The 12,419-nt window shown below is 43.8% G+C and overlaps 1 protein-coding gene across 1 annotated transcript in view; it reads right to left on the reverse strand.

Annotated features, from left to right (window-relative positions):
- Positions 1–12,419, reverse strand: part of cfap54 (cilia and flagella associated protein 54) — a 1,315,566-nt gene that overhangs the window by 91,686 nt on the left and 1,211,461 nt on the right. The window contains exons 59-60 of the mRNA XM_069909968.1: positions 5,030–5,138; positions 3,887–4,046 (exon numbers count right to left, since the gene is read on the reverse strand). Coding sequence (XP_069766069.1) covers positions 3,887–4,046; positions 5,030–5,138 — 269 coding nt within the window. The remainder of the gene's footprint in view (positions 1–3,886; positions 4,047–5,029; positions 5,139–12,419) is intronic.

Here is a 12,419-nt window from a genome sequence, read left to right on the forward strand (position 1 = left end):
TCAACAAGCAAGCTGGCAATATCACAGGTGGACAACCGACATTACCATAAATCAAATGACCTGAAGCTGTAGAATTCAGGATTGATTCCTGAAGGCTGCAACATGCTCAGGCAGAAGGAGAGGTGCAGTACTGCTCCCATCCACTCATTGTCGAGATTAATTGCCGGTTAACCTAGTTTACAGCTTACCTTCGTGTTTTAAGTGATCACAGACACCTGTACAAACTAACAACTCTCTTCATTATTTTTGGGACTAAAGGGACTTTGTTAGCACTAACATAGGAAAAGCAATGGAAAATTCACCTGACAGTGGTAAATTCAAAATAATAGTTTTTTAATGAAATTATTAATAACATAACATTTCTTACTTATCTCTAAACTTAATGTAAAATGTAAATGTATGTGTGTCCCACTCTGAAAAGTCAATTTTTAAAACTTCAGCATCATTTTATTGTTAAATTCTCAGTTCAGAAATAATTACAAAGCGCTTTTAAACATTTTGTCTTCAGGCCTCTTTACTCACAATTCTGCCCTCTTTTCCATGAGACAGGGAATGTGGTTATTTTCTTTCATTATGAATTCACAAACCCACACAAGAGTTAAATGAAGAGGCCATACAGTAGAAATCTGTCCTCTTTTCCAAAGAGACAGCAAAGTGGTCCTTATTTCAAAAGCTACTGATTCTGTGTTCCCCTTTACCCAGGTGTAACATACACATCAGCACCAATTCTGGTACCTCAACCCTGTCTTTCACAATGTTTCAACCGCTGTGTGTCACAGGGTTTTGACTTCTGTCAACTCCAAACTGAATTGAATCAAAAATGTCTAAATTTGATATTTCTCCAAATCATGTGACCATTTACATCATCAATGAGGTCAGTTCCAATTCTTTAAAATCATATGATCAGTTATTGGAATTTTAAACAGTTGCAAACCTCAGTTTCTTGTAAACCATGTGTCTTGTAGACCACATGACTCCAAAAGATTACCTCACTTCTATTTCATAGGCTTAAGTATATCACTCACATGGCTCTGAGTTTCATTTCTTTTGTTCAAGAGGCCTTGTGGTTTAGTTTATAAACAGATGGCTTCCTTCAGCAGTTCTTATTGAGTACTTAGATACTTCAGTTTTTGATAAAGCAAACACTTCATTATTCTTGAATAATTAAGACTCACTTCAAATCCATTAGTTCTGTCTTTCCAAGACATGTTGACTCCAAAAAATTAAATCTCTTCTCTGAAAACAATGCTGTTCTGTAAATGTGCTGTGAACTGTGTGTGTCCCTGTACCAGTCCATAACTAATTTACCAAGAATACAGATATTGTGGCGATGCACAAATTTGCTGCAATGAACTGCCCTGCTTATTATGCGAAACTCTTCCATCTCTTCCACTCCATGACGGAAGGTGGTGTGCGCGCTTGCGTCAGCATGACGCAAGCACCCAGAGCATACACACAGTCTGGCTGCACAGCTGAAAAGCAAGTGTGGAAAGTTTAAATAAACATTTCTGCTGTGACCTCAGAGCTCGCACACTGTGTCTCCAGTCTGTTCACTCGCTCACATTGTTAGGTCTGCTTTGTTCATGAATGAGTGAGTCAAACACCAGACTGAGTCGAAATCAAGGTTCTTTGTTCTTTATTGCCGGATTGTAACACTTGCAACTAACAGTGTTAGTTGGAGAAGGCGCATTCTGCCGTTATCAGAAAATGGTGTTTTTTATATACCTTAGGATACGTACTTAGTAAATTATCATACCATGACATTGTCCAATGAATAAACTGTTGCTGTCCCTCTCTGTTAGCCTCCTGCACATCAATTTGTCATCCCCACTCTTATCTTGAGAGTACAAGGTCACAACTGCATCTTGTTATGGCCCTGCACTGAGAGACTCCCTCTACATTCCCAGCTCATGATGTTTTTACCTAACAACATCCAGCACGCTACATTTGGAGGCCCCAACCACACAGTGATAGGAGCACTCTCCAGCAGTTCATAGACAATACATGGAAGCTACTTGTCTTTTTTAGTTGCTATTTGCACCCACCTGAGCGCAAGTACAGTGCCTTTGACTGGGAACTGCTGGCTCTGTACTTGGCCATTCACCATATCTAGTACTTCTCAAGGGCGGAAACTTCACGGTCTTCACAGACCACAAATCACTGACCTTCACCCTCACCAAAGTCTCCGATCCCTGATCGGCTCGTCAGCAGCAACATCTGTCGTACATCTCCGAATTCATCACTGAAATACGCATGCAGTGGTGTAGTGCAGGTCAGTGCCCAGGAGTTTGGCCAGGTTGGACCACAGGGACGATGTGAATTAGGCTCCATGGTCCGTGGTGATGTGTGATGGAATGCCGAAGACAATTTTGTTGCGGACGCTCTCTCCAGGTCAGCCATCTGCCCCTTGTCGTAGGGTGTAGACTACTATGAGTTGGCCAACATACAAAAGACCAACCCAGACACAACCTATTTCCGCACAGCACTGACTGGCCTTCAGCTAGTGGACCTGCCCTTCGACGATGGCAAGACCACTATCCTCTGCAACGTCTCCACTGAGATCCCTCGGACAGTGGTCCCAGCGAAATGGCAAAAGGAGGTGTTCCACCTAATACATGGTTTCTCTCACCCCTCCATCCACACCACAGTCCACATGATCTCCACCAGGTTTGTCTGGCACAGCCTACACACATGCATCAGAGTCGGCTTGTGCATGCCCAGACTGCCAACTGGAAAAAAGTCCAGATCCACACCCAGCCATCAGTTCAGGAGATCAAACCCACTACATGTTTTTTCTAGCATGTCTATGTGGACATTGTTTGGCTTCTCCCCGTACATAGGGGAGCAGCAGCCTTCTTACAATGGTGGGCAGGTACACCAGGTGACCCAAGGCAGTTCCCCTTCCTGAAATAGCCTCAGACACCTGCACCAGGGCATTCCTCTCCTCCTGGATTGCCTGTTTCAGTGTTCCATCACACATCACCACAAACCATGGAGCCTAATTCACATTGTCCCTGTTGACCGACCTGGCCAAACTCCTGGGCACTGCATACCAATGGTGTTGTTGAGTGGTTCTGCCGCCACCTCAAGACATCCTTGATGGCACACCTTGACGGCCCTAATTGGGTGGATGAGCTTCCCTGTGTCCTCCTGGGCATTCACAGGGCCCCCAAAGAGGACTACTCTATGGTGAGACCCTCAGAGTGCCGTCAGTTCTTATCCCTGTCCTCACAACAGCTCCAGGACCCCTGTGTGAACCTGCAGCATCTCCGTCAGAAACTGTGAAACCTGGCCACCAACCCCGCTGAAAAGCAAGAGCGCAAAGTTTAAATAAACATTCCTGCTGTGACCTCAGGGGTCACCATCTGTGTCTCCAGTCTGTTCACTCGCTTGCATCCAGCACGCTACATTACAATATAATTTACTTTACTAAGACATATTTATATAGGAGAAATATAGTTTAACATTAAATTAAAGGTTAACACAAATCTGTTACACCCTCCTCTCGTCACACTCCCTACAGCCTAACAAATTTCTTTTGTCTCCTTTTCTGTTGCGATGGAGGATCTCCGATCTGAAACCACCTCTGCTTCTCATCCCACAGAAGTAGCCTGACTTGCATTTATATATTTTTATTTTCGATTTCCAGCTTGTGCATTTTGATTTTCACACATATTAAGGAAGTTGCCAGGTGTATTAAAGCTGAGAGATGTTGCCTCCAAAAGGCAAAAACCTGGACCAGATGGCATAACATGAGTGGTGTCATATCCAATATTCCTGTTTATAGAAATATAACCTCAACACGATAAAAATGCTACACTGCCGGCATTTTATCCGAATCCTTTATTTATAGTACCAAGCATACTGATAATTAATGTTGTCTTACCTTTCTTTTGCCCTGTTTCGGAACTGAGATGATTCCTGATTTCACAGACAGTTTATTGTCTGCTTGGTCCTGTCTAAGACGGTTCTCCGATTCTTTCTCCTCCTCGTTAGAAAGGGAAAGGTACAACAAAACGAGTTCCAAATATGCCTGCCTTATCAGCCTAGAAAACACAAAAATGATCCTGTATGTAGTCATGCTCGTGTCATAGGCACTGGCTGAGCTCTCCTCCTCACAAGCCATTAGAGAGGCAAATGGAACATTGAATTACACAGCATAAGTTTTGAGAACAAGAGGAAAGACATCTCATTGAAAATACAAAGCACCCTAGAGCCCCCATTGGGAATACATTGTGCATCTCTGGTCTCCCTACCAATTCACCAATTGATTCCTGAAAGGCAAGTCTGTTATTTTAAAAAATTGCTTAAGACCTCATTAAGACAGGTGAATCTGACTTACGACCAATCCTTTGGTTCCAATTACAGTCATAAGTTGAGGACTACCTGTAATTTGATACTCCTGAGTTTGGAATAATAAGAGGGGATCTTGTTGAAATGTATAAAAATGATAGGGTTGATGTGAAGTTGATATTTTCTCTGTAAACAACGTGATCTGGTCAACAAATGAATGGGAGATTAAATTGAGTGGCCACCCATTCATGACAAAGGGTAGTAGGAATGTCTTCACCCATTCTGCCTTTGTGAAATAGGTCTCCTCTCTGTCCCACCCCTCCTTTTGATAGGTTACTCTTGGATTTTGACTCCTCGGGTACATTGAGTCCTGCAAGAATTTTGTAAGTTTTAATAAGATCTCCTCAAATTCTTCCAATCTCTCCTCATATCGCAAACCTGCAGAGCTCAAAGAGACGTCTTCCCAATTTTCTTCCTTTTTTTTACTGCCACCCCATATTTCCTTCCCTCTATATGAGCTCAGCATTACCTATGATTTTTTAATATAAATACAGCACAGTAGCAGGCTCTTACAGCCCACAAGCCCAGCCACCTAAATACACCGATGAACTTACAATCATCATATTGTTTTTGAAGGGTGGGGTAAAACCAGAGTATCCTGAGGAAACCCATGCAGACACAGGAAGAATTATGTGGGTAACACTGTTCAAACTTTTGCCAATCTCATTAAGCTTACCAGATATTTTGCCCATGAAATTGAGTAATGTTGATGGCTTCCATCAAATAATTTGCAGCTTCAAGGCTTCTCGCAGAATGGATTTCTGACAATTGGCGCAGAACTATTCCTGAAAAAAAATTATATATTTGAGCAACTTTCTGATATTGAAATGACATCTTGCTTTCACGTAATGAGGATGTGCAATAGAAAGTATCACATCAGAGTTACATTTTCTGATATAATCGATGTAAACCTGCTCTATAAAAGCCCCAGTGGGCTCTAGCAGACCAATTGAAAGAGAGCACTACGCACAAGTCGGGAGGAAGAGCTGAAAAAGGAGCGTTTGCATGGCTTGGGGTTTTAGAAGACCAACACTGGTGTCACTAGGAGGATGCAAATCGCACCGGGTGACACCATCAGAAGAAGTGGGTGACACCAAAATGACTATCTATAAAATTTTTGGGCAGTGTTTTAGTAGAAATTTATTATTTTTATAAAAATATCCCTGTAGTTAGTTATAACAACAAAAACATTTTTCATAAGCCCAGTTTACATGTATCACTATCCCTACAAGCCTAAATCCCGATGCCTGTTTACTTTTGAACATTCTAATGAGCTCTGGTCAGAGCTGTCATTATTCCCCAATTGCTACAACGCTTCAAATCAAGTGGTTTTGTTGACACTCGCTGCAAGACACTGTTGTTTTCATTGCTACTGTAATTTAAAGGTGTAATTTTAATTTTGCTCATTGTTTATCTTAGTATTATTGGCATTTCTTCCAGTGATATATGGGAATTATGATTTAGGAGAAACATTAGTACAAAAAAAATTACTAAAGGTCTGGTATGGGAGGAGGTCCATGGTGGGGGCGAGGGAGAGGCGACAACATGAGTTATCGCACGAGATGAAACCAACCCCTAGTGATGCCACTGAAGATCAATCAGAACGCCATTCATCAGCAGGAACAAATAAAAGTAAAGCAGGCACAAGCGGAGCAGAAATTGTTGGAGTGGCCAGTGTGGGAGTAGCCCAGTGTAGGAGTGGAGAGTTAGAGGCTTTGGGGTGAGAGGCTTCAGCGAGCAGAGGCTGAGTACGTGCTACAGGTAAGTCAGGTAATATCTTTGCATAGAAACTCAGAATAGGTGGTGGATATGGCAGCGAGAGCAGCGTGTCTTCCATTGCAGCATGTGGAGAATCTGGGACAGCAAGATCATTACATTGGAAAGAGGTGCATCCAGCTGTAAGTGTCCCCCATAATTACATCATCAAGAGGTGCATCCAGCTGCAAGAGTCTCCGATAATTACACCTCCAAGAGATACATCCAGCTACACGTGTCCCTGATAATTACACTGGAAAGAGGAGCATCCAGCTGCAAGTGTCCCTGATAATTATATTGGGTAGTGTTGCATCCAGCTGCTCGTGTCCCCGATAATTACACTGCCAAGAGGTGCATCCAGCTGTAAGTGTCCCTGATAATTACACCACTAAGAGGTACATCAAGCTGCAGTTGACCTGATAATTACACCGGCAAGAGGTGCATCCAGCTGTAAGTGTCCCCAATAATTACACCGGCAAGAGGTGCATCCAGCTGCACGTGTCCCTGATAATTACTCCGGCAAGAAGTGCATCCAGCTGCAAGTGTCCCTGATAATTACAAAGGCAAGAGGTGCATCCAGCTGCAAGTATCCCTGATAATTACTCCGGCAAGAGGTGCATCCAGCTGCAAGTGTCCCTGATAATTACAAAGGCAAGAGGTGCATCCAGCTGCAAGTATCCCTGATAATTACTCCGGCAAGAGGTGCATCCAGCTGCAAGTGTCCCTGATAATTACTCCGGCAAGAGGTGCATCCAGCTGCACGTGTCCCTGATAATTACTCCGGCAAGAAGTGCATCCAGCTGCAAGTGTCCCTGATAATTACAAAGGCAAGAGGTGCATCCAGCTGTAAGTGTCACCAATAATTACACCGGCAAGAGGTGCATCCAGCTGCACGTGTCCCTGATAATTACTCCGGCAAGAAGTGCATCCAGCTGCAAGTGTCCCTGATAATTACAAAGGCAAGAGGTGCATCCAGCTCCACGTGTCCCTGATAATTACTCCGGCAAGAGGTGGATCCAGCTGCACGTGTCCCTGATAATTACAAAGGCAAGAGGTGCATCCAGCTGCACGTGTCCCTGATAATTACAAAGGCAAGAGGTGCATCCAGCTGCACGTGTCCCTGATAATTACAAAGGCAAGAGGTGCATCCAGCTGCAAGTGTCCCTGATAATTACAAAGGCAAGAGGTGCATCCAGCTGCACGTGTCCCTGATAATTACAAAGGCAAGAGGTGCATCCAGCTGCAAGTGTCCCTGATAATTACAAAGGCAAGAGGTGCATCCAGCTGCACGTGTCCCTGATAATTACTCCGGCAAGAAGTGCATCCAGCTGCAAGTGTCCCTGATAATTACAAAGGCAAGAGGTGCATCCAGCTGCACGTGTCCCTGATAATTACTCCGGCAAGAGGTGCATCCAGCTGCACGTGTCCCTGATAATTACAAAGGCAAGAGGTGCATCCAGCTGCACGTGTTCCTGATAATTACTCCGGCAAGAGGTGCATCCAGCTGCAAGTGTCCCTGATAATTACTCCGGCAAGAAGTGCATCCAGCTGCAAGTGTCCCTGATAATTACAAAGGCAAGAGGTGCATCCAGCTGCACGTGTGCCTGATAATTACAAAGGCAAGAGGTGCATCCAGCTGCAAGTGTCCCTGATAATTACAAAGGCAAGAGGTGCATCCAGCTGCACGTGTCCCTGATAATTACTCCAGCAAGAGGTGCATCCAGTTGCATGTGTGCAGGATGGTGTTTAATATCCTTGTTGGCTGGTTTGCTAGAGCTTTGGGGACAGTTTAAACCAGTTTGCAGGGCGATTGGAGCACAGTGAATTTGGCAGAAAATACACAAGGTGATGTACCGTGTAGTGAGATTGTGTGGAAGGATAGGCAGTCAATAGGGAAAAATTGCAAGCACAAGATTAAGGATTTAACTTGGAGAACTTTGGAAACAAAATTGTAAAGGGGGATGAATGCCTTCAGTTTAAGAAATATGGTTGATGATCTAGATGAGCAGCTGGTAGTTGACATTGTGACTATCACTGGGTCATGGCTGAAAGACCAGAGATGGGAAGGACAGGGAGGAAGGCGGATGGGGTGGGGTGATTCTGCTGATTAAAAATGGAATTAAATCTTTGGAGAGATGAGACATTGGATCAGAAGATATAGAATTCCTCTCGGTAGAATTAAGAAACTGGAAATGTAAGGAGACCCTGATGGGAGTTGTACACATGCTGATAGAAAGTGACGCTGGAGAAAATGTAATGGGAGACAAGGAGATGGCAGAGGAATTTAATGGATATTTTACATCAATCTTCACAGAGGAAGAGCTTAATAGTAGACCGGACTTTCAAGCAGATCAGGGAAGAGAGGTGAGTGCAGTCATGATCACCAGAAGCTGAATGGTCTAACGGCAGAGTCTCCTTGACCAGAAGGAATGTACCCTTGAGTTCTGAGAGAAGTAGCTATTGAGATTGTGAAGGCATTAGAAATAATCTTCTAAGAATTAATAGATTCTAACATGGTTCTGGAAATCTAGAAAAGCTCACTCTGCTATTTAAAAAGGGACAGAGGGAGCAGAAAGAATATGATAGACCTGTTAGCCCTACATCGGTGGGAAGTTATTGGAGTCAATTATCAAGGATGAGTCTAGAGAGTACTTGGAGGTGCATGAGAAGATAGACCAAGATTTCTTAAGGGAAAATCTTTCTCAATGAACCTAATATCCTGGTGGGCAGGTGTGCTAGAGCTATTATAAGGAAGGACATATATTTGGATCTTGAAAAGGCCTTTGACAAGGTACCTCACATGAGGCTAGTAAACAAGATGAGAGCCCATGGAATCACAGGAAAAATACTAGCTTGGGTAGAACATTGGGATCATCAGGAAACAGAGAATGGGAATAAAGGGGTCTGATTCTGATTGGCTACTGGTTACCAGTAGTGTTCCACAGGGGCCATTTCTTTTTTACATCGTATGTTAATGATTTAGATTGTAGAATCAATGGCCTTGCGACTAAGTTTGCAGATGGAGGAAATGGAAAGGCAGCAGAGTAACTTGGATAGATTTTAAAAATGGGATTTTTAGATTTCAAGCAACCAACAATCTGAAGCAACCGGCAAAAATATTGAGGAAAATAAATAAAAAACAATAAAAATAAAAATAAATAAAAATGTAAAGAAAAGTTTAAAATTAAAAAAGTAACTGTTCTCTGAAGTAACGGTGAAGATGGGAGCAAATATTCAGCCAGCAAAGTGCCTTAGTCGTCCTTTGCTCATATCAGCTATTTGAATAAAGTTGTGTTTGAATAAAATGGCACTGTAGCGGGGTTGCTATGGTAATAGCTCGAGGTTGAAGAAAGAAGACTCACACGAAGGGAATATAATCAACACTGACTTATTGGGCTACAGCTCTGCCTTTTATAGGCAGCCAGCCACATCACCACCAGGGCATGGCTTGAGCAGGGCTGGCTGCCAATTGGCTATTCTGAATGCACAGGCCCGGATTGGACCATCTGTGATCCACAATTGGTCAATTCCACTGCTTGTCCTGCAGCCTATGGGAGCGGGTGTCTCATCCTGCGTGCTGTTTGCTTGATTGTCATGTTTGACGGCCATTTCCTGTGTTGGACCACTGCAGCATAGCATTGGATGAAGAGCTGGTTGATGCTGCCCACTGTTGAGCTGACTTATCCTGTTTAGTAAGAGTCTTCATCTTTATTGTATATTATTACGTATATTAATAAGGCTTTATCTGTAAATTTGGATAGGGAGGGGGGTTAATTATCTATAACATTATTGTTCATCTTTCGGGCGGCTCATTGGAGGGGGAGGAACCTATAGATGCAGCGGCAGTTGAATATTTTCAAAGAACATGACTGAAAATACAGTAAATTATTTTAAGGAACAAAATTAATTCAACTGAAGTTTGTTCAGTGTAAGTATAGTACTTTTTGCCTTTTAAACTGTTTACTCTTAATGCAGGTGTATTAGTTAGGCATTGTAAAAGTGACTCTCAAGCAACCGGAAAACTCACTTATCCAGCATTTATCAATCCCCATAGGTATTGGGAACCAGGGTTATTTTTAGTGTATTTAGATGGCGAGAAAAATTCAAAATTTGGAGGGTACTTGCAAGTCCTCGTGCAACATACCCTAAAGGCTAATGTCGAGGGTGAGTCAATGGTGAAGAAGGTGAATGCAATGTTGCCAATCACATCTGGAGGGACAGGAATATAAGAGCAGGGAGGTGATGTTAAGTCTTTAAGACACTGGTGAGACCTAATAGAGAACAGGGTACAGTTTTGGGCTCCTTATTTAAGAAAGAATGTGCTGGCATTGAAGAGGGTTCAGAGAAGATTCACAAGAATGATCCCTGCAATGAAGGAACATTTTACAGCTCTTGGACTGGACTCCTTGGAGTTCAGAAGAAAGAGGGGGAACTTCATAGAATCATTTCAAATGTAGAAAGGACCTGGACAGAGTAGATGTGGAAAAGTTGTTTCCCACGGTAGGGGAGTCCAGGACAAGAGGACACAACATCAGGATTGAAGCACACCCATTTAAAACAGAGATGTAATCGAATTTCTTTAGCCATTGAGTGTCAAACCTCTGGAATTTGCTCCCATGGGCAGCTGTGGAGGCCAGTATATAAGGCAGAGATTGACAGGTATCTGAATAATCACGGTATTAATAGTTATTGGGAGAAGGCAGGGGAGTGGGGCTGCCAGAGAATGGATTAACTCATGATGGAATAGTGGAGTGGAGTCGATGGGCTGAATGGCCTTGTTCTGCTCCTTTATCTTATGGGTAAGTGCTTCAAATCATGAAAAACTTGATCCAGTTTTGTGACAGATGTTGCAGGCAAAGCTAGCATTTACTTTCCAAACCAACTGCTCTTCAGAGCAGTCTCTCTGGTGAAGGTACTCCAACATTGATTTTGCTTGAGCAGTTCCAGGATTTGGACCTGAAACGTTGGCAAATTTCCAAGTCAACATGGCGTGTTTACCTGGATGAGTCTGGTGTTTCTGCTAACCTTGTCCTTCTTGGTGGTAGGGATCATAGATTTCGGAAATACTGTTGGACTAGCCAAGGTCAATAACTGGAGTGAATTTTGCAGCTGACGCACACTGGAGATACTGTGAGCTGGTGGTGGGAGAACATGATGTTTCGGATAGTGGATGGGGTGCTTTGTGCTGAATGGTGACAAAGTCCATGGGAGCTGTGGGAGCTGCATTCATCCAGGAAACTGGGGGAGTTTTCCATCACACTCCTTGTTGATGGTGGGAAGTCTGTGGGTTGTCAGGTGGTACACCATTGCCACAGGACAGCCAGTACGTGCTCTGTTCTTGTTACCTTGGGATTTATGTGGTTAACCCAACTGAGTTTCTGGTTAGTAGTGATTCTGAGAATGTTGATGACAGCAATCCAATTAATGTCAAGAACAAATGCTGGTTAGATTCACAAGTGATTGAGTTATGACCACCACACACTGGTAACACAATACAAAATCTTTTTATTCTGCACTATTACACACATTTCACGAAATCCCTGATAAAAATCCCTGTGAAGATGGCGGTGCTGCCGGAGCCACTTTAACGGCAGCGCTACCACTGGTGTGGACCCATGGGGAGTGAGGGAGCAGAGATGCAGCGCTCCCGCAGGATCCAGTCACCCAGTCGAATGCCGTTGGGTTGACACGCCCATTGAAGGAGCCGATGGTGGCTTTTGTTGAAATCCCACAACCGCAGGTCTGCACCCAAGATGGCAGCACTTATTAATCAGCAGGAGCCAAGAGGGGCTGCAGGCTCTGGGGAAGTGGAAGTCTGGAGCAGGGCACCAGAGAACAGGACAATTACCACCCCTACCCCCTGTCTGAGAAGGAGAAGCGGAGGAGATGACCCGTGGGGATAGTAACCATGTCAGCGGACCAGTGAGGGGGCTCTGTGGGTGAGGGACCAGTACATGCGGCAGGCTGTTGGCAACACGAGGTGGGGAACCTGTGGAAGCCAAGGGCTGCTGGAGACTGTTGTTGGGAGTCTGGCTTGAACTGATTGGAGGGGTACCAGGTATCAGAACCAGAATGTGAGGAATTGCCGAGGGAACGTAACACAATGGACAGATGGATTTTTTTGAACAGAAGGATCATCTGGAGAACTCTGAAGGTGGCAAGTTTCGTCCTGGAAAAGGAATCTCTCTCTGAAGACCAACAAGAAACCTACTAAGTGGTAATCATTTGCCTGTTAAGCACCAAAGACCGGTGAACTTTGTTAATGCTAACTTCTGTGCACAGTACAAGAATTGCCTGCAACAAGTGAGATT

The sequence above is a fragment of the Narcine bancroftii genome, chromosome 13 (genome assembly GCF_036971445.1).
Source record: "Narcine bancroftii isolate sNarBan1 chromosome 13, sNarBan1.hap1, whole genome shotgun sequence".
NCBI lineage: Eukaryota > Metazoa > Chordata > Chondrichthyes > Torpediniformes > Narcinidae > Narcine > Narcine bancroftii.